The sequence below is a fragment of the Pleurodeles waltl genome, chromosome 1_1 (assembly GCF_031143425.1).
Source record: "Pleurodeles waltl isolate 20211129_DDA chromosome 1_1, aPleWal1.hap1.20221129, whole genome shotgun sequence".
Taxonomy (NCBI): domain Eukaryota; kingdom Metazoa; phylum Chordata; class Amphibia; order Caudata; family Salamandridae; genus Pleurodeles; species Pleurodeles waltl.
The window spans coordinates 57927702-57954734 of NC_090436.1; the positions used below are offsets into that span (position 1 = coordinate 57927702).

At 48.0% G+C, this 27033-nt stretch overlaps 1 protein-coding gene across 2 annotated transcripts in view; it reads right to left on the reverse strand.

Moving 5' to 3' along the window:
• The window catches only part of UNC13B (unc-13 homolog B), a 1359370-nt gene that overhangs the window by 737773 nt on the left and 594564 nt on the right, over positions 1–27033 (reverse strand). For both annotated transcript variants that reach the window (XM_069212466.1, XM_069212457.1), the window contains exon 10: positions 18543–18633. In XM_069212466.1, the coding sequence (XP_069068567.1) occupies positions 18543–18633 (91 nt within the window). The remainder of the gene's footprint in view (positions 1–18542; positions 18634–27033) is intronic.

Here is a 27033-nt window from a genome sequence, read left to right on the forward strand (position 1 = left end):
ACAGGAGAGGAGCAGAGCGGCGAGGAGCGAGGTAAGTGTTTTATTTTTATTTAATATGTATTATAATGTTACTTTCTTGCGTCCCCGCAGCACGTCACCCGCTTCCTGACAGCACTGCGAGCTGCTCCTGTGCGACCCCCCTTTGAACTCAGGATACTTTATTAACCGTCAGTCACGCACTATGCTGGAGTCTGTCTTAAAAATTATTTAAAAAGGAAAATCCCTAAGGAAGGGTATGAGAGGTCTTTCCTCCTGCTTTCGCAACTACGAACCCCTTGATTGAGATATGTCCATATAGCTGTGTGAGGCTCAGCCTTATACTGGGTGACAGACACCTTTTTTCGGATGTACCAGCTAGATCTGCAAAAATGGAACACAACAGAGCTGCAAGGCCACACTAAATGGCAGGACATGTGCTATACAAATCTCTTCTCCACAGCAAGCCTTTAATCAAGCAATTTCTTGAGCTGCTCGTTCCCTGAGGAGTTGAGGAAATGGGTTTGAGTCTTAACGAGGTTTCATGGAACAGCCCAGCTTCTCTTGCAACAGTACCCAATGGCAGGTGCATAATTTAGGGGTCTTCATGGAGGACCACAGCGTTACTGACCGAACGTCAGTGCACTCATGAGCTCCCTGTTTTTACAAAACAGCTCCCCTAATATTGTTGAGACTCACTGATATTGGGTATAGCAAATAACAATACATTTTAAAGGTACACAGCTGTATGTGACCGAAAAGGGCACTGCAGTTCACCGTGTAACAGACCAACAACAAGAAGAAGCCTTGAACTTTGTAGAAATAATACAAAGTACAGCGGCAGTCCAGCTCCCATGAGGATGTCAGATGAGCGCCAACTGCATCTTAGCAGTTAGTTGGAACAGATCCATCTTTTATCTTGAAATCTAATACGAGAATTCAGAAAGCTTTCTCTAAAGAAAAACTTTTTGTTGAATATCAGTGTTGGAGTCCTTTCAGGTTCAGAGGGATTACTGACCCTCATCTAAGGTGATTGGGGCCTTTTACCACTGAAGTCCAGGGGCTTGACCTAGTAAGGCCCTGCACACTGGGTGCCAAGTACACCCTTTCTGTACTTGACTCTTAGGGTAGTGAAGGAGACCAATTAAAGACTTCTGAGGGAGCTAGTTAGTCGTTTGAGGATACGAAGACAAATAGTTATGCAACAGAAACAATAAAAGTTGTCCAGCCCAGTGCTTTTCTTTATAGAAAAAAAGAGAAGTATTTTGATTACACTCTCAAATGCAATACTACACAAAGTATTGTCAATCAGGCACAGAGGCTCTAAAAGGGTGCTATGGGATTACAATCACACAGGGTACGAGTAGGCGAGATTATGGCACAGATAGAAGCTCACCATGGCTCGTGCGAGCAGCCTACCGGGCCAGTAACCCGCAGGTTACTTTAATTGAGTCCCACTACTAAAAAGTACTCCAAGCGCCTGAATGCGTAGAAGTAAAAAATAATTGAGGCATATCCATGTTCTGTTTCACTTGGTTGACTTAGCTTAACTATAGGGTGCTGTGGAATCTTGAGTTCAAGGCCTGTAGGCAAGAGGGGCGTAAGTGGTGCGAATCACAGTAGCGGTGAGAGGGTGAGCCTCTCGCCCCCTTTTCTCGATGGCGGCCAAGAAAATGCTGCGACTCCAGCAACACCACAGCATAGGTCCAGGGCGTCCTCCAATGAAAGAACCTGGAGCGGACTCAATGCTGGCAGTCACGAGTCTTCCAACAGCGGAGTCTGACTGCGTAACACTTAGCAGCAGTCAAAGCGTTCCTGACAGTGGACTGGGACATCATGGAGCTGTTGGCTGTGCAAGCACATGAAGACTGGTGAGGAGACCGGCAGGGAGGCTGGAGACCGGCAGGGAGGCTGGAGACCTGCTCCTAGATCTGGGTTGGTGCTGGTTACGCGGCCTTGAGTCGGTCCACTCTTCTGGGCTGTCCCACAGTGCCGGCACAGCGACTGACCTTCCCCTCCTCGGGCCCCTCTTCATACTCTCACTCTTTTAACCACTAATGCTTTCAGTCTTCTGCCCTCCTCCCATCTGTCTATTCATCCCTCCATCAATTCTTTCCCATTTCTTCCTTTCACCAGTGGATCCATTCATCCTTCCATCTATCCATCATTTCACCCTTTCATCCATCAAACCTTACATTCATCCTTCCTTTTTTTTGCTATTGGCTCATCCTTCTTTCCACTTCGTCTTCACTTTCCCTTCCTTCTTTTCAGACTGCCTTCCTTCGACCTCTCCTCACTTTCACCCTAATTCGCGATCTCCTATCTCGTTTCTACCACAATTACATATTTTCTGGCATTTTTCTCACTTGCCTTTCTCCCACTCTTTGCTGCTCTGTCTATGTTGTGCTCGTTTGCATTCTTTCTTTCTGCTTTCATGAATTTGCCCCACATAACAGCACTTGCCCTCGACCTCTCCGCCCTGCCCTGCTATTCCCGGAGATGTTTTGTCTGCAGCCGTGCAGGCTGAACGAACAAATGTACACTCAACAACTTTTAACGAGGCTTTTACTGGTTACCCCCATTTAAGCTGCTAAAGCGGGGGTTCACGATGCCACTGTTCAGAAGTTTATTTGGAGATTCAGACTTTAGAAAATAATCAGGGATCGTCATATCCTGGCAGGAAAACAGCCTAACACCACTTTAGATGCAACATAAGAATATGCGCTAAGAAAGTCATTGCAATGGTGAAAAAACGTCACCGCTCAGTAGCATGCAGATAATTGCCGCCTATATAATGGCAATAAAAATGGTCTACTTTGGAATAAAGTCCGTCTACTAAATATATGGGCCCCTGAGGGTCTTAAGAATGTATGGCCAGATGCAGGTACAGTGTATATCACAAAACATCCCCAATATTCCATGTTCAGAAAGCATGGAGGTGGTCAACCAGTATTAATCAGCAAACAGTCCAGATCCGCCTTCAGTCCTCCAATCCTCCTTTCAGCCTAATGGCCTCTCCTTACTCACCAGTCAGACAGGCAAACCATGCCAAGGCCATACAGACGCAGATCTGTGTCAGTCTTATTGCTTCTATTAGGGCGGAGCTTCGAGAAAAATAAAGGGACAAAAAAGACACAGGGCAACCAAAAACGTAGAGCGCTGTCCCGAAATGGTTTAGTGTTGGACAACAAGTAACCACAGGTCAATGTTCAGGAATCCAACTCCAAGAAGGAAAACAGGACCTGACCTCCTGCTGCCACTGCACCACATTATGGAGCTCCCAAGATGCTAAATGTCTCTCTCCAGAGGGAGCGGGCTGTGATCTCTGTCCCTCCAGAGAGAGCGGGCTGTGAGCAGAGGAATCTGTTCCTCCAGAGGGAGCGGACTGTGAGCAGAGGGATCTCTGTCCCTCCAGAGGGAGCGGGCTGTGATCTCTGTCCCTCCAGAGGGAGCGGGCTGTGAGCAGAGGAATCTCTGTCCCTCCAGAGGGAGCGGGCTGTGATCTCTGTCCCTCCAGAGGGAGCGGGCTGTGAGCAGAGGAATCTGTCCCTCCAGAGGGAGCGGGCTGTGATCTCTGTCCCTCCAGAGGGAGTGGGCTGTGATCTCTGTCCCTCCAGAGGGAGCGGGCTGTGATCTGTCCCTCCAGAGGGAGTGGGCTGTGATCTCTGTCCCTCCAGAGGGAGCAGGCTGTGAGCAGAGGAATCTGTCCCTCCAGAGGGAGCGGGCTGTGATCTCTGTCCCTCCAGATTGAGCGGGCTGTGATCTCTGTCCCTCCAGATTGAGCGGGCTGTGATCTCTGTCCCTCCAGAGGGAGCAGGCTGTGAGCAGAGGAATCTCAGTCCCTCCAGAGGGAGCGGGCTGTGATCTCTGTCCCTCCAGAGGGAGCGGGCTGTGATCTCTGTCCCTCCAGAGGGAGCGGGCTGTGAGCAGAGGAATGTGTCCCTCCAGAGGGAGCGGGCTGTGATCTCTGTCCCTCCAGAGGGAGCGGGCTGTGATCTCTGTCTCTCCAGAGGGAGCGGGCTGTGATCTCTGTCCCTCCAGAGGGAGCAGGCTGTGAGCAGAGGAATCTGTCCCTCCAGAGGGAGCGGGCTGTGAGCAGAGGAATCTGTCCCTCCAGAGTGAGCGGGCTGTGATCTCTGTCCCTCCAGAGGGAGCGGGCTGTGATCTCTGTCCCTCCAGAGGGAGCGGGCTGTGATCTCTGTCCCTCCAGAGGGAGCGGGCTGTGAGCAGAGGAATCTGTCCCTCCAGAGGGAGCGGGCTGTGATCTCTGTCCCTCCAGAGGGAGCGGGCTGTGAGCAGAGGAATCTGTCCCTCCAGAGGGAGCGGGCTGTGATCTCTGTCTCTCCAGAGGGAGCGGGCTGTGATCTCTGTCCCTCCAGAGGGAGCAGGCTGTGAGCAGAGGAATCTGGCCCTCCAGAGGGAGCGGGCTGTGAGCAGAGGAATCTGTCCCTCCAGAGGGAGCGGGCTGTGATCTCTGTCCCTCCAGAGGGAGCGGGCTGTGAGCAGAGGAATCTGTCCCTCCAGAGGGAGCGGGCTGTGAGCAGAGGAATCTGTCCCTCCAGAGGGAGCGGGCGTTGAGCAGAGGAATCTGTCCCTCCAGAGGGAGCGGGCTGTGATCTCTGTCCCTCCAGAGGGAGCAGGCTGTGAGCAGAGGAATCTGTCCCTCCAGAGGGAGCGGGCTGTGAGCAGAGGAATCTCTCCCTCCAGAGGGAGCGGGCTGTGAGCAGAGGAATCTGTCCCTCCAGAGGGAGCGGGCTGTGATCTCTGTCCCTCCAGAGGGAGCGGGCTGTGATCTCTGTCCCTCCAGAGGGAGCGGGCTGTGATCTCTGTCCCTCCAGAGGGAGCGGGCTGTGATCTCTGTCCCTCCAGAGGGAGCGGGCTGTGAGCAGAGGAATCTGTCCCTCCAGAGGGAGCGGGCTGTGATCTCTGTCCCTCCAGAGGGAGCGGGCTGTGAGCAGAGGAATCTGTCCCTCCAGAAGCTCCACTGCTGACTGTTCAGGGGACGGTGAACGCCGGGCTTCACGGTGACAGCTGTCACCAGACACATCATGGCAGCTGTGCCGAATGAATGTCAAAGAAATCTCACGCCTCTCGGCCGCGCTGATGCTGCTGACAAGCTATCAGAAGGACCCCCGAGCCGCGGCCTTCATTACCACCCTTGTCAGAGCCCTGTCACCCCTCCTGTGAACCTACAGCCGGGACACGAGAGCAGGCAGCCTGCACAGGGTTAAATGCATGCATGCATCGAGCAGTCCTTCCACTGTGTGCCCACCTGGAAGGGCACCTACGGAACCCTGGCAAGTCTGGGGTATTCACACCTATCATGTCTAGATGGCAGAACAACATTTGTTCACACTGGGTGGGAGGAGGCCGCTGTCATCTTAACTACGCAGACCACAGGAGAAACATAATTGTAGGGTGACCAGAAATAAAAAAATAAAAAATACCTAAACATTTCACTAAAATGGAAGAAGGACTACAATTTCCCACGAGCCGTGGTGCACACAATGACAGCGCGTATTAACCTAGAAAAGGAGAGGAAATGAATAAAGTGCAATTTTTACATCCCCTATCACACCTGTTAATAAAATTGCTTTCTGAGAACAGCTGCTTTGAAACATATAAAAAATTACCTCCCTTGGTTTTAAGTCCACCATCCTCTCTGAAAATCCAGACATGAGCCAAATTTGCTGAAATCTGCCGGAGCAGATGCTGGAAAAATAAGCATTTGCAAAGCAAAGGGTTTCGCATTTGCTTCAGTTACAGCTATTAGCGCTGTAAATTCCTAACTGGACTTTTCCTGCCACATAAATTGAAAATAAAAGTAAACCAGTTGACATATAGAGCCTATTCAAAGCGCCACGGCCGCCATGAGCGCGAAGGAGAGACACAAAAGAAAAAAAGAAGTTTGCTAGCAGTCAAACATATCAGCAAACGTGCAATTATCCATGTAACAGGGTCAGTGTCCAAGGAGGTAACAAAACCGCCCCAAGGAGGGACAAATATATAGCATTTACCAATGATAACAAAGGATTTTTGAAAGGCAAGCCCACGAACGAGTGAAAGTGATGGGGTGAGGTGGGATTGGTTAAAAGCACACAAGACTTCCAACATGACAATTTGCTTGCACGCTTGACCTAAAAATGGGACTCTCCTGGCAAATCCGGGAAGCCTTATCACCCTTCATAAGTTTGCCAACTTAGTGTTGTGGCTTTACGGCATTGGGCTGTTTAAGCTAATTATGCGATGATGTGAACGGGAGGAACACACTGAGATGACATGTGGTACTAAGTTCATTACAGACCTTAGAACATCCCTCATTAAGGAACCTATAACGATCTGAAATCCACAGATGCAAGAATGGACTGCACACGCCTCTGTGTTGAAGGGCTCAGCACCTGCACAGAATGAACACTGGGAATGAATTACTTACCTGCATCAGCCGATATCCCAGCCTTAAGCGCATGCACGTGAACATCTTTTGAAATTAATAGATTTTTTTGCTCTTCTGCAAGTCATTGCAGAAGCTAGCTGAATCACACTGATAGCATATGAAAAATAAAAAAAAGACAAAGCCAAGAGGCCGCACCTTTAAAATATGAGGACTAAACCGTTAGCTTTGCCAATGCATTTTTTTTTTAAAGTACACTTAAAATATTTAGAAAAAGTAAATAGTCCATGGTATGTCGCATGCAGACGCTCTAGCACAGCCACCTTCAAATGTTTTTGTCTTTATGAAAAAAACCTTTTCCAAAATAGTGGTTGGTAAATCATAACAGATGAGCACGCATTCTCAGCCATTCTGAAATGAGTTTTCAAAAAATAAAGGCATACCAAGATGGCCACCACTCTATGCCACTTTACTCTACAACACAGTACTCCATAACGTCAGTCTATGCCACCCCACTCTATGACAATCCATTCTGACACTTCTCCACTCTACGCAACTCCAGTCTACAACACACACCACTTATCTCAGGGCCACTCTACACTACTCCACTCCACGATATTCTATGCCATTCCACAACCCTCCACTCCACGCCACTCTATGCCACCTCACATCACTCGCCTCTACGCAACAAACTTTTAGCCATGCTGAAAAGCAGCCACACTTGTATACAACATGGGCAACATACTGGCAAAGCCAATGGCTCTTGCATAAGAGAGACCTATCGGCTTTGTCAATTCTTGTTATTTTCTGTGGCATGATGGCAAAAGCCATTTTGAATCTTCCCAGTATGAGGCTATGACAGCTTCAGGTTTAGCAGCAGTATTTTAAAGAAAAACTGACAGCAACAGGCAGAGACCGTTGTCATGTTTACAGAGCGGATGGACTCCCTTTCCCAAACCACCACATGTATAGGCACAAAGGAGGAAAGTAAGTAATAAACTTAATTGTTAGTTATTAATACTAAAAGGTGTAGTTATGTGCACATGTACCAAATGTGTACAAAATACTGTGAAGAATAAAACACTATGGCCTTGAAATAGCAAGTGCCATTTAAATGTAAAAAAAGGTCTTTATCAATATTGCATTGGGAAAGTAGTTTTCATGTGACATGGAATCGATTATAATGCGATCACACAAATGTATTGTTTCTAGGAAACACGACTACACTAAACATACATGATATATTCAAAAGACCGGATATCTAGTCACAGTTGGGGATTAATTGAATACTGGCTTGCAGACATCACGTAATAGACATATTTCATATCTGCTGATCTAAAAATGTCTTGGGGTTATATTTTCTTTTCATGTCAACAGGGATCTGACCCTGTGTGACAACTAAAACCACCTGCACTGAGAGGCAAAGCGCCTGTACAGTATAAAATAAAAGCAGCAAGCAATTAAATCAATGTATAAGTGGCACAGCCAACAGCTCTAACCTTTTGGCTTTGGCAATTCTTGTTTTGTTCTATCATGATTTTTACAAAAATGTATTTTTTTTAATAATGTATTTTACTGGAATTTAAAAAAAAACACATACAAATGTATCAAACAAACATTGGCCACTCCTACCCTCTCTTCCTTCCTCCCTGGTTTGTATATGACACGTGCACATGCAATTCTTTTACTCAGCATCATCCTAGCTGTCCTCGGGTAACGTCGGGCCATTTCATGGATCGTTTCATCCCAGCGGTTCATCGCAGGTTCTACTTTCCTTTACCTCTCGGTGGGGCACCCTCCCCCTATTTTCTCAAATTTCTTGGGGCACCCCCTTCCTTCGTGCACCATTTTCCCCCGGCATAGCATACATAAAATTTCCCATTCCCAGTCTCGCAGTCTTGGGCTGAGAGTACTCCCCCATTTCTGTGCAACGTCTCGTTTTATTAGTAAAAAGCTGATGGTGAACAGCAGTTTCATGTACGACTCTCTCCATATCATTAACGAGGCCTGCCCTTCAATATGTGCTTCAGCGGCTTGTTCTAACCTCTTTTTCACCCCTTCCCAACATCTTTGACGTTTGTGGCAGTCCCATAGCGTGGGCAGAAAAGAACCCTTCTGACCACAAGTGCATAAGCTTGTGTCGCCCTGGGAGCGGCCTGTCCTCTGGGGGAGTGACCTAGTGCAGTAACTCTATAGTTGGGTCAGGCCAAAACGTGTCTTTAACGCCAGCTCTCCTGGAAACTGGCACCTGCTAGCTCCCCCACGTCAGCCTGCCAGTGTGTCCTTAGTTGAGGTAGCTCTCCCTGTGTGTTTCTCATTACTGTATTATATGTGTGTGATCCACCACCCTTCTTCCTAGAGTGGAGCCATATTTTCCTCTCCATGTGATCCTTGCTTGTAGTGCCTGCTGAAGTTGCAGGTATTTCAATATTTGTGTGGGAGGCCTTAGGTGCTCGAAGGGTACAATACCGTTTGCGTCCCACACACCCGCTAGGGTGAGGTCAATGGCGTCCCATTTTCCGAGACCCTGTAGCGTCACCACAGAGCCCAGTTTCATACTAACCATTGGAGAGTCTTCGCTGTCACTCTCTTTTCCCGCCCATGCCCATCTCCATCTGCAGCTTGCGCCACACGGATGGCACGGCTACTTTTGTCAATGGCTGCCAGCCTTAATCCTGCCACCGTCCAGTACGTCCATCTAATGCGGTTTGGTGCACTGGAAATGTGGTGTCGTCTAGTGGTGCGCACGCCCATTAGTTTCTTAGGCTGAACCTTATATGGACTGGTCTCAAAACTGTGTTTCAAACATATGACCACAATCAATAACTTAGGTTGCTGGAAGGGATTTTAATTTCACTAAAGGTCTCATAACACCCTGACTATAGTTAAAAATAATCTTACTGGCAACATTACTCTGGATAAGTGAGCTTTGGCAAGCAAACAGGTGCAGCTTGTTAGCAGAAGTGTTTGGGAATAGATGGATTCCTGCGAGTCCAACTCCCAGCTGTTTTAGAAAGAAAATCCCACTAAGAAGCAGCATTTTAACTCCACCGCAAAGAAGAGTCTAGCAAAAAGAAGTCCTAAGACAAAATTTGCCTTGTAAGCGGTGAAGTTACAAGACGTACATATCAAAATATGGTACAGTAAATACTTTTGGCAAACGAACATGTTCTTTTTTTGAATGCTTAGCAAAGCGTAGGTACCTGCCCTCACATCTTTACTTTGTGAACAACAAAAGCTGTAAATCGTAGCACACGTTATCAAGACAGCAATGTAAAACAAACAGCCATGCAAGGGTGGTCAGAGAGTAGCACCGCATCTTTATGAAGGGCTGAGGCATCCAGACAGGATTCAGAGAAGAGCATCCCCTGTGAGAAGATTCTGCAGCACGACAAGCCCTGCGGCTCATACTCCACGGATCAGCACCGACGAGGCTTGAATGATGCAACTCTCTTTTTGTTACGTCGGAAAAATAAACAAAATTACAATTCATGAAGGTAATACATTTTATTGTCAACTTTGATGCTTCTCAGTCTGTGCCTACGACCCTCCTCTCTCCCACTCAAGGTGCGGATTCCTTTCTGTGGTTTCCAGCACAAGGCAGGATTCTGAAAGGTCAATTCAAATCCTAACTGGGCCTGGACTCAAGCTCCTTCACGGATCCACCTACATGGGGGCAAACGTGGTAAGATCACAATTTATGAAGGATCGGAGGTGGGTCGCACACAGGACAGTGCGAGCAACAGAGCGACAGGAGTAGTGGCACTGGGGTCCAGAGGCTCAAGGGGGCAAATTAACCCTATTTCTTTATTTCACTACCCAAACAAACGTCAGGGGGCAACTTTCTACTTTTCAGAGTCAGAATTCTTCTTCCACCAGGGACATATTGTTCAGAAGGAGTCTTCCCAGGTCCAGGAATGTTCTGATGTGCTGGTGGGGCTAGATTTATCCTGTCCACGAGTCAGTGAATGGAGAAATTCTACTGCCCAGTCATACACATATTCTTGTAGCCCCCCCAAACTATTTTACTGTAAAATTGCAGGTGAGCCCCTGTTTCAAGATGGTGGCTTCCCCTTCCACTGTAGCTGGAGCCTAGCTGTCTAGGAGGGATCTGGGGATGAACACGAGAAACCCTCCTAGGCATATCCAAGTCAAAAGAGGTACTGCTAAAGCTGTCCTTTGCCAACTTGTCCACTCTCAGATACATCATCCCTGCCAAGGAGTCAGCAGTTACCACCCGCTGGCCAGTCCTGGTGGCAGAGGCAGGCCACTGTTCCCTGAGGCAAGGCTGTCAACTCTACGAGCCAAGGGTGTGTATTCCAGCTCTGGAGGTGTGACGAGTAGAATAACTGGTCAGAAGAAAGGTCTGGCTCAGGCAGTCTGGAATACGGTTTTACAAAGTTACTTTTCTGCTGATGTTATAAAAAATCTAATTTCACCATTAAGACTTTTTTTGATTAAGCAGGAAATAATTCTGAAGCGTTTCTGCAGCCCTTTCATAAACAGGGGTGGGAAATAAGGATTGTAATCCCATCTAAGCCTAGTAGTTAAACATCTAGCCAGGCCTAAACATGAAATAGGTTTAGGATTTTTCTTCAATGTCGGCACACAAACACCAATATGTAGTCAACCTTTTTTTTTTTTATAGATTAGCCCTTTGCACTGTGGGCATACAAGGAACACATACACAGTGATTTATGATTATTAAAAATACTGCTTTTTACTACATGTCAAAGGCATTTTTCTCTGCCAGGTCTCATTAGAGTGCATTTAAGCTGCTGACCAGCTAGAGCACAGTGGTGCTCCTGGCAGAAATAGATTTGTGACATACATGGGTGGTACACGTATACACTCCAGCCCACATATGAAATGTATTTTTTCCTGCAAAAAGTGGACATTAGGTACAATTTACAAAGGTGTTATAAGGAAGTTAAAAAGGCTAACGTTTGGTTTCCAGTGTCCGGCACATGTCCTAGAGGGGCACCACAAGCACTTTGCCACTGTTTAGCAGTGCCCAGAGCTGTGACTAGCTGCCCCTCCAAATGTCGAATTCAAGGACTTCTCTCAAACACATCTGTAAGCAATCTTTTATGTTCTACCACTCCTGACAAATGTTAATAGTCCAGCGTGTTTGAATGTATTTTAAATCCTAGAAAAGGGCCAAAGGCGCTCTGTGATATATCTCTCAACTTCCTGTGAAGTGTCTTTGAACAGTATTGGGTCCAGATAAGTGTTTACCTCGATGTGCATCATAATGCACCATTTTCCATAACATCTGCTACTTTTGGTAGACCTCAGCCCGCTGTAGAGTATCATTTAAGCCCATCAGTCTGACCATTGTTGTTGAGACAACACAATTTAAAATGCTACATTTCCCTCTGCATTTAAAATGCATGTTTTAAGGGAGACCCTCCCATAAACCCCATAAAATGATATTTAAGCTGTATTGCTTCTGAGAAAACGATGCTGGTGCCATGCACTATTCACAAGGGAGTCCCGGGAAAGCTGCACTTTGGGCACCATTTACAATGCACTTATAATGGAAAGAGAGATTTGTAAAGTAATCTTCCGACGGCCCTCCCTGAGCACTGCTGTTGGTTGAGCATCTTTAAATCTGTACCAGTATGACAAAATATGGTGACAGGAGAAACCCTCAATACTTCCGCGACCTGCACAAACATCACCCTGGTTTCTGTCTGTTGGCAGGAAAGCTGCCTTGATTTGAAAACAATCATAATGTCATTTGAGACACACTTAACATTCTGTTCAGGCTTTCCTCGGTGAGATGTGAGATGGCATTTAGCTGGATTGGCACAGGATGCCTGTAGTAATGACTAGGCTATCTGTATGCAGAATCCAAAAACCATTCCACATTAGAGCGCTCACTAGTTTTCAGCGGCTCCAGCCTCATCTGCAGTGCGTTTACCGTGCACTGGACGCAGATGCAGAGAGGATATAAACCGGGTCTGTCCGAGCAGCCCACGTCCACGGAGCCACCCTGGCGAGCGCCGAGCCTGACGACAGGCGAGCTGTAGCCTGCGGCCGCCATTCAACGTGCCTGCTGTGTGTTGCACCAGGGCCACTTCACTTCCCAATACCCGTCTTGGCATGTTGTTGTTACTCGTGAAATAAAGTCTATGGGGTTAGAAGTTACTAGTACTAGCGACTCCTACACTCGTTCCCGGCTCATGACATAAACATGTGATCAGGCCTCAAGGGCAGAACGGTGTCTTTAGTTGACAACTGACCTCCAGCTATCAGGGCCAATTCTAAACCCGCGGCTTCCACTGCACAGCTCAAGGCGGTCACCAGGCTGAGCAGTACTGAAGCGCTGATCCCACTTCTAACAGTTCAGCAGCACAGCTCACCGTAGCAGCACCCTGAGAGCGCTGGATGAACTAACAATGGTGCATGTGAACGGGGACAACAGGCTGGAACTAGCTCGTCGTCTGCGGCGTCTACATGTGGCCATGGATGGCCTTCGTGTCCCCAGGCGAGGCGCCTGTCGGGAGGAGGGATGCGGACCAGCAGCTGCCCGTCTCCGCGGCGGCTCTCCCTGAAACCTCCCCTGACGTCTCATCCTGCCGGGCAGTCTCCCAGCACACAGATCAGAGCTGTCACAACGCGCAAGTAACAATCACCAGTTACAAATGGACCACAACCAGCAGAGAGCGTCGCACAACAGGACCCCAAGACCGTCGCGTCTCCATGAAGAGCAGCGCCAAAAATGTGCAGTAAAAGCATCTGTGACCAGTAGAAGCGGGGCGCCTGTCCTCTGGGCACCCCAGGGTGCTGGGACAGTGCACAGATCATGCCTGCACCCGCTCACTGCACCAACACTGCACACGGCGCACACTGTGTGAACTCGGCACACCGAAGGGTAGACCCTGCACACCCCGTGTTAAGACCCCACACCAAGCACTGAAAGGGCGTGAGGGAGAGCACATTGGATCCTTCATTGTAAACTCGTACTGCAGCCTTTTATCAATACACTCGAGCACACAACATATATGATCTGTATATTCGTAACACAAACGGCCTTCTTTTGTATGTCACTGAAACATGCCTCTCGAGACAGATGTATAACGGGTTGGAAGGCGGATAATGCACACACACACACTCATTACTGGACCTGGATTTCATAACTGTGAGACACTGGTACCCAGACAAGAAAGAAGGAATCTGTACAGATATGAATCCAGTGTAATGTGTTTGGTTTTATCAGTCGTGTCACTGGCTGTGCTCCTCAAACTACCCATTTCGGGGTTTCATGCTCAAGGGACAGACTCTACAAATGCAAATAGGCATAGCTTGAGGGAGGTGTCTAAGTTATTACACTCCCTCTAATAAATGCATTTTGTGATAACCAGTTGGGCACAGTATGGGGCGGTGTCTGTCAGATTTCACAATGAATGTTTACACACACAAACTAAAAACGCGCACAGACGCTACCTCTCTGTTTGTAAAGATAATGAAAAAAGTGTTAGTTATTTCACACAAAAAATGTGCTTTCTCTCACTTAGTGCACTGCCAGTCCGCATGACTCTTACTTTTCCCTGCCCTGTAAGACCCTCTCGTGCCGTATAGGGCAGACTTACTAAGAATTTGTGCCATGTCTGTGCAAATCGACGAAAAAACTTTTTTCCCAATTTACTTTCTAGAGCACGATGTGTTTTCCACTGAAAATTCCCTTGAAAGTGGTGCAAAGCAGCACATACAGCTGCTTGGCATTATTTAGCACCGAGCAGGTTTTCCATGGGTGATGCATCAGCATTCCCACGCAACCCCCTGTGCTGTCAGTCCCCCCCCCCAGGGAAACCATATAGCTATTAAAAATATTTATATCTATATATCTATGGACATATCTATATAGATCTATTATTTTATATATATATATATATATATATATATATATATATATATATATATATATATCCATATATCCTCAACAAATGGCCGCGTTACAGTCCGCGCGCTCTTACTGCCAATGGGGGAGTTGGCAGGCAAGCTCCAATAAATTATTCAACAAAATTTGACCATTGCACTCCAGGAAGTCTAATTGCAAGCTTTTTTATTTTGATAAAGTGTGTGCCTCCACCACCCGACGCGTTTCGACCGACAAAGGTCTTGTTTACAAATCTGTATTTTATGTGAATAGTTGAGTGGATTAGTAAAGCCAGCCATTACCTGCGCTATAAGACAAATTAAATATATGTGCAAGGGGGGCTATGGAGAGATGAAGGGCACTTTTGCTGGGTGGTAGTGAGGGAATGGGAGGAGGTGGTCATGGGAGCACTAATAATGATAGTCGAACTGGGCACCATAGACGCTAAAGACTGTGATGATGGGTATGTGACAAGGTGAAGTAATAGTGTGTCTTTTTTGTTTTTTGAGCGTCTTGAGAGAGTGTGCTGATTGACGGGAAAAAGCGTAGGTAAGTGACTGACCTTTACTGCTGCACGCATCTCACACCCCCCCCTACCCCCCCAGCAATTTTGTGGTTGTCAACGTAGGCTAGTGTTTTAGAGGGACAGTTGAGTCAGTAGCAGAGATGGCGTCTCGTTGGATGACTGCTGATCAAGCCCTAACTCGGGTTATAGAGGACAGCTTTGACGTAGGATCAGAGACTGAGACAGCATCTGAGGGATAGGACAATGGCGCAGACTCAGAGTGATTTTTCAGTTGGAGGAGTCCCAGCCGACAACTCCTCTTCCAGTGATTCTGAGGGAGGTGATGAGGACAGTCCTGCTGTCCCTTCGCAAGCACAGTCTGTGCAGCGGGACAAAAGTGGGTTAGCCCAACCCGGAGAGCAGGTGCATGCAGCAGCAAGCACAGAGAGAGTGCTCTCTTGGGAGCTCCCCAATTTAGTTCATCCCTAAATTCCACCGCCCAAATCGTCTTGTGGAGACATCAAAATTATCTATCATAAAACAACCTGGTTTTGTAAGGCACGAGCCTGCGTTTTTGGTCTTGGGTTCGGCGGCCATATAGGGAAACCTATCAATCCCAGACATTTCTGAAAACTAGACAACCGGGGGATTCCACAAAGCTGTGGCTTGTGTGGATTCCCCATAGTTTTCTTACACAGAATACCTGCAAATGTGAAATGTTGAATAAAAACTCTATATTTTCTTGCATTTCTGTCACACAAACTACAGAAATATGCTGGGATCCACAACGTTAATACCACCAGTTGTTTCCCCACCTGTCCCAATAAAAACGCAACCCCACTTCAGTGCCTGTACCTAGTGCCTGTGTCGGGACTGGATCACCCCAGGGTCAACAGTTGCCCCCATGTTAGGACTAACATTGACCGTTGTATGATCCATTCTTGTCACGGGCACTAGGCCAACCCACACAAGTGAGGTACCATTTTCATCAGGAGGCTTGGGGGATTGCTGGGTGGAAGGAAGTTTGTGGCTCCCCTCAAATTCCAGAAATCTCCAATGCCAAAATGTGCAGCAAACATGTTTTTCATTCAGATTTTGAGGTTTGCAAAGGATTCTGGGTAACAGAACCTGGCGAGAGCCCCACAAGGCACCCATTCTGAATTCCCCTAAGTGTCTAGTTTTACAAAATGCACAGGTCTGGTAGGCTTCCCTAGGTGCCAGCTGAGCTAGAGGCCAAAATCCACAGCTAGACACTGACCAAAAAACAGATCTGATTTCAATGTAAAAATGTGATGTGTCTTTGTTAGGTTTCCTGTCGCGGGCACTAAATCTACCCACACAAGTGAGGTACCATCTTTATCGCGAGACTTGAGGGATCACAGAATAGAAGAACAAATGTTATTGCCTATTGTCTTTCTCTACACTTTTTCCTTCCAAATGTAAGACAATGTGTAAAAAAAAAAAAAAAAAAGACGTCTATTTGAGAAATGCCTTGTAATTCACATGCTAGTATGGGTACCCCAGAATTCAGAGATGTGCAAATAACCACTGCTTCTCAACACCTTATCTTGTGCCCATTTTGGAAATACAAATGTTTTCTTGATATCTATTTTTCAGTCTTTATATTTCACCAAATGAATTGCTGTATACCCGGTATAGAATGAAAACCCATTGCAAGGTGCAGTTCATTTATTGGCTCTGGGTACCTAGGGTTCTTGATGAACCTACAAGCCCTATATATCCCCACAACCAGAAGAGGCCAGCAGACGTAACAGTATATTGCTTTCAAAATCTGCCATAGCTGGAAAAAGTTGTAGAAGAAAATGTGGACAAAAACAGTTATTTTTTTTACCTACATTTAAATTTTTTTATATTTTAGCTGTTACTTTCTATAGAAAAACATCGAAGGATCTACACAAATGACCTCTTGCTGAATTCAGAATTTCGTCTACTTTTCAGGAATGTTTAGCTCTCCGGGATCCAGCATTGGTTTCACACCTGTTTCTGTCACTAACTGGAAGTAAAATGAAAGTATTGTGTTGAGATATGTGGTTTTCTGATTTAAGTCTGCCTGTTCCTAAAAGCTGGGAATATGGTGGTTTTAGCACCATAAACCCTTTGTTTATGCCATTTTCAGGATGTTGCGGAAAAAAAAGGACGCAAATTTAGCATGGGTATGTGGAAAAAAGGTTATGAGGGCCTAGGCGCGAGCTGCCCCAAATAGCCGAAAAAAGGCTACTTCTACTATCTCCTCTCCTACCCATTAAGTGAGAAATGTTATTGAAATGACAATATAGCAAGGTTCCTTATGTATGATATTCACACTATTCAGCCAATCGAAGGGCCAGTGTAGCAACAGGCATACAACAGGTCATGGGTGATGGAGAAGGGCAGACACACAGAGCCTACAGCATGGAAAGAGGCATACAGGAGCTTTGAGCAGGACTCTGTGTTTCATATTTCAGAAGTTCCAATCCATGGTAAGACTTCCACCTCACACCACAGCGGTCAAAGAACATATGTCCAGGTGCAGAGAAGAGGTGCTCTATATTTACATCTGGTGGTGAACTGGAAGGACGGACGCCTTCTGGAAAGAGACCCTTATCCATAGCTAGGCTATTTCAGGATTCCCCATTAGGGAAAATGCTGGTAGCTTGATGTTGGGAGTCAGCACTCCCAGACGTAGAGAATTACCAGCATGCACTGCTTCACAACATGGTAGGTCAGGCAAGAATGTTGGTGGCCGCATATTAGAAGAAGCAAGACATACCAGGTAAAGCTGTTTGGGCTCAAACACTTTAAGACAAAACGCAGATAAAACATAAACATATGACTTATCATAAAAGGAGAAAGTATTTCTTTTAGACTGAGTAAAAGTTGATTTCACACACATCTGTAAAGGCGAACTTAGGGATGTACCATCCAAGACTTACAGCACTGCAGCGCTGTCTGTTATGTGCAAAGAAAAGGAAGGACGCAGGTGGAACAACGCCTCAGGTTTTATTTTCCTTGAATTGCATTATCCAGAGCAAGAGGGCTGGCGAGAAATGTGACAATAGCGTAAATGCCGCCGCGTGTTCAGGAAGCAATCACTATTGTATGTGGTTCTTTCCTTCTCCTCTATACGTGGAATTTGGTTCTAAAAACAGATACTCTTTCTTAGATAAGAACATGTATATGTAAGGCACAACATTTAGGGAATCGGAGAGAGTGAATTCCTGAATAAGGGCAACACATACTTTCTTACGCATTAGTAGTAATTACTATTCAAATCTCTGAATTTATGAGGCAGCCTCATATCCCCGCCGCTAGGTGACAGGGTGTACACCGTCTAGATATAGGCAAGACCAGACAAACTAGAAGTAACACAGGTAGCCTTCTGGCAAACATATGCACTTCTACCTATTAGTTACATTACAGAACATGGCTGCTAACATTTTCCACGAGAATGCTATACTTGTCCTACCACATCAATACATAGATGAAGTACCTCATTTGAGTGCACCTCTAGTTCATAAACCATCTAAATAACAAGTCGAGCCAACTCCTGTACCACCACAGGGACACTTTAGACCAAAATGTTTCAAATGCCAAAAAAACGAGAAATGGACGATAATGCATAATCAAAGCTATAGAAAATGGCCAGGCCTGTGAAGACAATGAAGATTTTAAGCACATAACAATATCAGCAGCCTACAAATGGGAGGACAGACAATGCCGAATGAACATTTGGACGCACATTGATGAAAGAAGACCACCAAAGGATGTTCCCAGGCTATTCCTACCTCTTGCAACCTCACTCGGACTCGATTGATCACGCGAATCCAACGTGCACGAGCTGGAGAAAATGGTGGTGGCCCCGGATCTTCTTCATAGCTGGAAATAACAGAGAAATGATTAAAAGGGTACAACGTAGAACTTGTCAACCTAGCTGAGAGAACAAGAGCAAAATAAATCCATTACTATGTGCAAGATCTTATTCTCTTTGGGGAATACAAAATATTATAACTGTTTATTTATACATGTATCTGGGAATAATATAGATATATGCAAGAGAGAAGATGAGATCTTCCATGACAAGAATCCAATTTCAGAAAGAAAATAATTTCCCGGGGAGGTCATGTGATGGATGCAGCAAGAGATGCGACCGGCGAGTGGGGATCTAACACTGCTGTGGCTTCTCAAAGCTGCCTGTCTTTCAGAGTTCTGTTAGAAAAAGATTTGCTAATTTGACACAGCTTTAGAATACTTGAGTGAGGTCACAATTATTACAGAGCCTGAAAATTATCTCTTTTTAAGTAAACGGCATGAAAGTATGAAGCTAGTGGGTAGAAGTCAAGTCATTTCCCCTAATCTAGACAAAAGCCCTAAAGAGAGAGACTGAAATTTAGAAGAGGTTGACCCAGGTAAGGAAAAAAACACCTGCACTAAAACGTATTTCTACATGGCAGTTTGTGGCTAGTCCCTACAGGATATATCTTGTCAAATATTTCTCAGAATAAATTCGTAGTAAGGCACTATAATCTAAGATCTTCCAAACAAGGGTCTTGATATGAACAATTTAAAGACAGGGCAGTCCTCCAATGGGTGAAATATAAGCTTGACTCCATCACTGTCTGTTTTGTAGACATTCACAACGGGATGACCATCTTGCATAGGTTAATGCACTGAATGTATGCCTTACATACTGCTATGTCAGGCATAGTGAGGATTGCAAGACTGATGAAATGGAATAAGTATGTGAATCTATGAAAGATCCAGGGCTGGGTGTTATAAACTGGCTGAACTGTACAGCCATGGAAGAGATGACTGTTGCACAGAAAAGATGCAGAAGAAGGTGAGTCATTTAGAAACGGTGATAACTGAAGGCGGCTTGTTTATTGGTCCTTTTTAGCTAGCATGATAATATAATGGCAAGATCTTTGGCTCCAAGAATAAACGAGCACCCACAACCCCTGGATTGAAAAGATTCAAGAAAATACAATGATTATGTACACAAATTGCAAAAAAGTCAATGAACTTCTGACAGGAATTGAACACAAACCCCAACACACCCTCAAACATATAATTGCCAGAGAAATATACTAACTATACACTGAGCAAAATCTTCATCCGTAAAACAGAAACATAGGTGAGGGCTAAATCACTTCAGAGAACATTTCCAGATCATGAGCAACAATCAAGACAGTGCAGCCCAACTCCTCTCTCGGAATTTAACAGGACAACCTACTCTCCCACACATCCAACAAAAGCATGGAAATTATGGAGGACTTAATCAATCATGCAGCTTTATACAATACAAAGAATATTAATAGCAACAAGAAAATTCCCCACTGTAATCTTGAATGTCTTCACCCCGTCACAGTAAATACCCTAAAGAAAGCTATTGATAACCCCAAACCATCACTGTCATCAGACCCATCATCTCTTGCCTACCTGAAGAACATTCCAAGGGTCTTTCCCACATGTGGCAACAAATCCAGTTCTCTCGAATAACGTAGGCATTCTCCCACATTCCTTTAAATTGGGCCATGTTGTGTCCTCTGCTCAAAAAACCCAACACTGGTATGGAGGCTCAGGAAAATTACAGGCCCTTCACAGACCTCCACTGCCAGCCAACTAGAAGACTACACCAGTAACAATAAGTGCTTTGTAGATTTCCAATCTGAGTTCCAATTCGGTCACAAAACTGAGACCTCAAAACTGTAGAAAACACTCTTTACCTCTTTAATGAAGAAAACTCATCCTTCCTGATCCTTCTTGATCTAACAGCATTTGGGCTGATAAAAGGAGCTGCTTGTAACTTTTAACCCAATAGCATTGGTACTGATGGAACAGTCCTTACCTGGTTGAGGGTCTATCTTTCAGGCAGATTACAATGCAGCATGATAGGTAAATAGTTTCTGAAATGCTAAAATCTCATAAAGAGTTCCTCGAGGCTCCATCCTCTTATCTTAGTTTTTTATCTTTTGTTTTATCCAAGGGGAGATTAAATGATTTGTATAGAATAGAGGGTGTTAAGCCTATGCCATGACTCAAACTTGGTTCCCCAGTCCAAAAGTTGGCCGCTCTGGGCTCTAGGCCACCTACCCTCCCTGATCGTTAGGTGAAGCCACCAAGCAGTGTCTTAACAAGACAGAGAATATTCTTGCTACATTGCAGATATGATCCACATTTATACATTAGGACTCAATGCTTACATATCTTGAAGAACCTAACTACCTTAAATATGGAAATGCAAAACTCAAAGTATAATATGAAACTCAATCAGAACCCAGAGAAGGCTGAGCTTCCTCTGCTTTCACCAAAAAAAAAACAAAAAAAAAAAAACACCCCAGCAGAATCTCCTGGTATGAAACTTAAAAAAAAAAAAGAAAAAAAAAAAAAAAAACAACTTCACCCTGACCGTCACATTAAAGAAATGGACAGAAACATCAGATTCCAGGTGAAACATCATAGTCTCAAACCATTCAGTACAAAACAAGTGCCTAAGATGGCAGTCCAAGTCTTATTCATTTAATTTATACACTACGGGAAATGTGATGATTAACGTCTCATAATGTCCTCTCTTAATGCAGTCATCCACACTGCAGCATACCTGGTTTTGAGCGCAAAAATATCTCAGCACATCATGCCTGTCTTGAAACCCCTGGTTGACCTCCCTTGGCACACTAATTGACACAGACGACAGCATGCACTATGTAAAAGGCAATTCATGTGTCAGCAAACTGAAATAGTTATCACAGTAAAGAAAAAAATCGCAGACCCAAGATGAATCCCTAGAAGTCAAGCTCTTCTTGGGCTTGGAACATCCAGATTTAGGAGGACACAAATCAATCAATCAATCATTCGCATTTATAAAGCGCGCTACTCACCCATAAAGGGTCTCAAGGTGCTGGGGGGGGGGGGGGTGTCAGTGCTCGAAGAGCCAGGTCTTGAGCTGCCTTCTGAAGGAGAGGTGGTCAGGTATGGCGCGAAGGTGGCTGGGCAGCGAGTTCCAGGTCTTCGCTGCCAAGAAGGAGAAGGATCTTCCTCCGGCGGTGGCTTTGTGGATGCGGGGTACAGCTGCCAGGGCCTGACCGGCGGAACGTAGAGTGCGCGGGGGGGTGTAGAAGGAGACGCAGCTGTTGATCAGTTTGGGTCCGAGGTTGTGGAGGGCTTTGTGTGCGTGGGTCAGGAGTCGGAAGGTAATCCTCTTGTTGATGGGGAGCCAGTGGAGTTTTCGCAGGTGTCCGGAGATGTGGTGGTGGCGAGGGATGTCCAGGATGAGTCTCGCGGCGGCGTTTTCTCATCAGTTTGTTGGTGATGCCGGCGTACAGGGTGTTCCCGTAGTCCAGGCGACTGGCTACGAGGGCGTGGGTGACGGTCTTCCTGGTGTCGGTGGGGATCCAGCGGAAGATCTTGCAGAGCATGCGGAGGGTGTTGAAGCATGCCGAGGTCACCGCGTTCACCTGCCTGGTCATGGAGAGTGATGAGTCCAAGATGAAGCCGAGGTTGCGTGCGTGGTCGGTGGGTTGGGGAGTGCTGCCTAGGGCGGGGGGCCACCAGGAGTCGTCCCATGCGGTGGGAGTGGGGCCGAGGATGAGGACTTCCGTCTTGTCTGCGTTCCGTTTCAGACGGCTGTCTGTCATCCAGTTCGCCACTTCCTTCATTCCTTCGTGAAGTTTGGTTCGGGCTGCGGTGGGATTGTTAGTGAGGGAAAGGATGAGCTGGGTGTCGTCGGCGTATGATATTAGGTTGAGTCCGTGGTTGCGTGCGATGTTTGCCAGGGGGGTCATGTAGACGTTGAAGAGAGTGGGGCTGAGGGAAGATCCTTGGGGTACGCCGCAGATGATTTCCGTGGCTGTCGATCTGAAGGGGGGGAGGCGGACTCTCTGGGTCCTGCCGGAGAGGAAGGAGATGATCCATTCGAGGGCCTTGCCTCTGATGCCGGCGTTGCTGAGGCGTCGTATCAGGGTGCGGTGGCAGACCGTGTCGAAGGCTGCAGAGAGGTCCAGTAGTGTGAGGGCCACGGTCTCACCCTTGTCGGTCAGGGCTCTGATGTCATCCGTGGCTGCGATGAGGGCGGTTTCGGTGCTGTGGTTGGCTCTGAAACCGAACTGTGTGGGGTCGAGGGAGTCGTGGGTTTCCAGGGCGATGGTGAGTTGCGAGTTGACAATTTTCTCAATCACTTTGGCGGGGAACGGCAGGAGAGAGATGGGTCTGAAGTTTTTGAGATCGGTGGGGTCTGCTGTGGGCTTCTTCAGGAGGGCGTTGAGCTCTGCGTGCTTCCAGCTCTCCGGGAAGGTGGCGGTGGTGAGGGAGGCGTTGATGACGTCTCGAGGTGTGGTGCTATGATGTCGTCGGCCCTGTTGTAGATGTGGTGCGGGCAGGGATCCAATGGGGAGCCGGAGTGGATCGAATTCATGGCGCGGGTGGTCTCCTCGGTGGTGGTTGGGCTCCAGTTGAGGATGGTGGTGATCTCGTTGGCGGGTTCTGGGGGGGTTCGCGTCGACGGTCGGGAAGCTGTTGTAAATGTTGGTGATTTTCTGGTGGAAGAAGGTCGCGAGGGAGTCGCAGAGGTCCTGTGATGGAGGGATGGAGTTGTTTTCTGCGTCCGGGTTGGAGAACTCTTTGATGATGCCAAAAAGTTCCTTGCTGTTGTGGGCGTTGTTGTCCGGTCTATTCCGGTAGGCGGTTTTTCGTGCGGCGCGGAGGTGTTGGTGATGTTGGCGGGTGGCGTCCTTGAGAGCTGAGAGGTTCTCTTCGGTCTGGTTGAGGCGCCACGTCTTCTCTCGGGTGCGGCATTCTTTCTTGGAGTCTTTGAGGTCGGGGGTGAACCATGAGTTTTTCTTGTGGTTGTTGGTGCTGGCTTGAGTCTTCAGGGGGGCCAGGAGGTTTGCACAGTCGGAGAGCCAGTTGGTGAGGTTGTTGGCGGCTTCGTTTGGGTCGGTGGTGCCGGTGGGTTGGTTCTGGGAGAGGGTTGCTGCGATCTGTTCCGTGGTGATACGGTTCCAGTGTCTTCTTGGTGGTTGCTGAGTGTGGTGATGCACGGTGGTCTTCTTGAAGCTGAAGTGGACGCAGCTGTGGTCCGACCAGGTGAGTTCGGTGGTGTGGTTGAAGGTGACGTGTCTGCTGGAGGAGAAGATGGGGTCGAGCGTATGTCCGGCGTAGTGGGTGGGGGTGTTGACAACTGATTCAGTCCCAGGTTGGCGAGGTTGTCCAGGAGGGCGGTGGTGTTGTTGTCGGTGGGGTTCTCTAGGTGAAAGTTGAGGTCTCCTAGGAGGATGTAGTCGGTGGAGGAGAGTGCGTGAGGGTTGACGAAGTCTGCGATGTCTTCGGTGAACTTGGAGCGAGGTCCTGGTGGTCTGTACATGAGGGTGCCTCTGAGGGTGGTCTTGGGGTCGCTGTGGATCGTGAAGTGGAGATGTTCGGCGTCGGGGAATGAGTTGTCGGTGTCGGTTGTGACTCGGATGGAGTTTTTGTGCGCGATGGCGAAGCCTCCTCCGATGCGGTTGGTGCGGTCTCTCCGGATGATTTTATAGCCGTCGGGGATGGCTATGGCGATGTCGGGTGCCGAGGTGGGTTTCATCCAGGTCTCGGTGAGGAAGGCGATGTCCGGGTTCGTAGAGTTGATGAGGTTCCACAGTTCGATGGCGTGCCTGTGGACGGATCGGGTGTTGATCAGGATGCAGTGGAGGTTGTTTCCGGGGGCGTTGTTCTCGGCGGGAGCGGAGTGGGTCCGATGGCAGGAGTAGTGGCAGTTGTTGCAGGTGAAGGATCCGTGGGTCCGTTTCGGGGTGGCGCGGTAGCAGCCCGGCGTGCGGCCGGGGTTGAGGCTGGTGAGGATGGCGGAGTCGTAGGTCAGGCGGGGGGGCGGGGACCAGGGGTTCGGGCGCTGGGCGCGGTCCAGGCGCGGAGGGCGCAGACAGGCTTGCCTTAGGCCCGCCTTCGGCGCGCCAGCGGCGCGCCCGCTGCGCGCGGCCGCCATTTAAGGGGATAGCCGGGGGGGGCGGGGTGAGCTGGGAGGCGGGAGGAGGGCGGGTAGGCGGGAAAAGCGGCAAAAGGCGAAGGCGGAAAAAAGCGGCGCAGAGAGGCCTAAAGGACGAGGCGGCCTCAAAAAAGCGGGAAAAACAGACGGCGAGGGGGGGGAAAAACGGCGAGTGGGACAGAAGGCACAGTCTTACAGGGGTACAGAAGGCAATAAACGGGGGGGGGGCGCAATCATACGAGGATACAAAATGCAAAAAGGGGGGAGAGGGGAGCACAAGCACGCAAGGATACAGGAAGCAAAGGGGGGGGGCGCGATCACACTGGGGTACAGAATGCAAACAGGGGATCACAAGCACACAGGATACAGAAGGCAGAGGGGGTAACAGGCGGATCAGCAAGCAGAAGGAGGAGAAGGCAACACACAAGAGCTGGTGGCGCTGCGGGGACAGGGGGGCGACCTACCCTGAGGTCAAGGGTCACCACCACTGCCTCGCAGCGGCCGCCATTTAAGGGGGTAGCCGGGGGGGCGGGGTGAGCTGGGAGGCGGGAGGAGGGCGGGTAGGCGGAAAAAGCGGCAAAAGGCGAAGGCGTAAAAAAGCGGCGCAGAGAGGCCTAAAGGACGAGGCGGCCTCAAAAAAGCGGGAAAAACGGACGGCGAGGGGGGGGAAAAACGGCGAGTGGGACAGAAGGCACAGTCTTACAGGGGTACAGAAGGCAATAAACGGGGGGGGGCGCAATCATACGAGGATACAAAATGCAAAAAGGGGGGAGAGGGGAGCACAAGCACGCAAGGATACAGGAAGCAAAAGGGGGGGGCGCGATCACACTGGGGTACAGAATGCAAACAGGGGATCACAAGCACACAGAAGGCAGAGGGGGTAATAGGCGGATCAGCAAGCAGAAGGAGGAGAAGGCAACACACAAGAGCTGGTGGCGCTGCGGGGACAGGGGGGCGACCTACCCTGAGGTCAAGGGTCACCACCACTGCCTCGCAGCGGCCGCCATTTAAGGGGGTAGCCGGGGGGGCGGGGTGAGCTGGGAGGCGGGAGGAGGGCGGGTAGGCGGGAAAAGCGGCAAAAGGCGAAGGCGGAAAAAAGCGGCGCAGAGAGGCCTAAAGGACGAGGCGGCCTCAAAAAAGCGGGAAAAACGGAAGGCGAGGGGGGGGAAAAACGGCGAGTGGGACAGAAGGCACAGTCTTACAGGGGTACAGAAGGCAATAAACGGGGGGGGCGCAATCATACGAGGATACAAAATGCAAAAAGGGGGAGAGGGGAGCACAAGCACACAAGGATACAGGAAGCAAAAGGGGGGGCGCGATCACACTGGGGTACAGAATGCAAACAGGGGATCACAAGCACACAGGATACAGAAGGCAGAGGGGGTAACAGGCGGATCAGCAAGCAGAAGGAGGAGAAGGCAACACACAAGAGATGGTGGCGCTGCGGGGACAGGGGGGCGACCTACCCTGAGGTCAAGGGTCACCTGCAAACAATCGTTCTCTGGAAACAGGCTAGGTATATGGAATGCCCTTTTAGTACAAAGTTGCCCAAATCAACTTACTGTTCAGACATTATTTATAGGACCATGTAATCAACCCGTATAATCTATTACAGAAGCCAAACACTAATGCATTGTCACAACAATACATTGAGGGGCCTGAATGAAAAATATCAGATTCACAAAATTATTAGTGTCTGCCAGGATTGCTAAAATACTCCCAAATATGCACCACTGATAACACGAAGATTGATGATTGAGCAATGCAGGAGGACAATTTGCTCCTAGCCACCTCTAGAAATCAGCATTTCATGATTATTCGCTGCCCCTATACCATGCACATCAAGCATAGCAAACACAACTATTTCTTTCAGAATTAGCTACCATGTGCCAATGACCTCACAAAACAATAACCTGTATTATCCATATATCATATCATTTCTTGTAAATCGCGATGGCAACTGCAAAACCTAACATTCCTCTGTTGGTGCATGTTAGAGGACGGTTCTGACCATCAGGACTGCCCTGATTTTTCGATTTTTGACCACCTGGTTTTTGACTGTTTACTGTGAGGAAGCCTCCTATGAGGTGACTCCCGCACAATAAACACATGGTAAAATGGACTGCACATGTTTACCGCTGGTGTCGCTGTGCTAAGGAAAGGCTGCTTTGGTGCAGCAAGGCAGGAGGCCCCAGGCAGGTTACATGTGATCATGCGTGCGCATGGATGTGCACCCATGTGAGGGCTGTGGGAGGAGGATTCCTAGTGTGCGCAGCCCTAGAACTGCGCTTAGGTAGTCCTGGTGC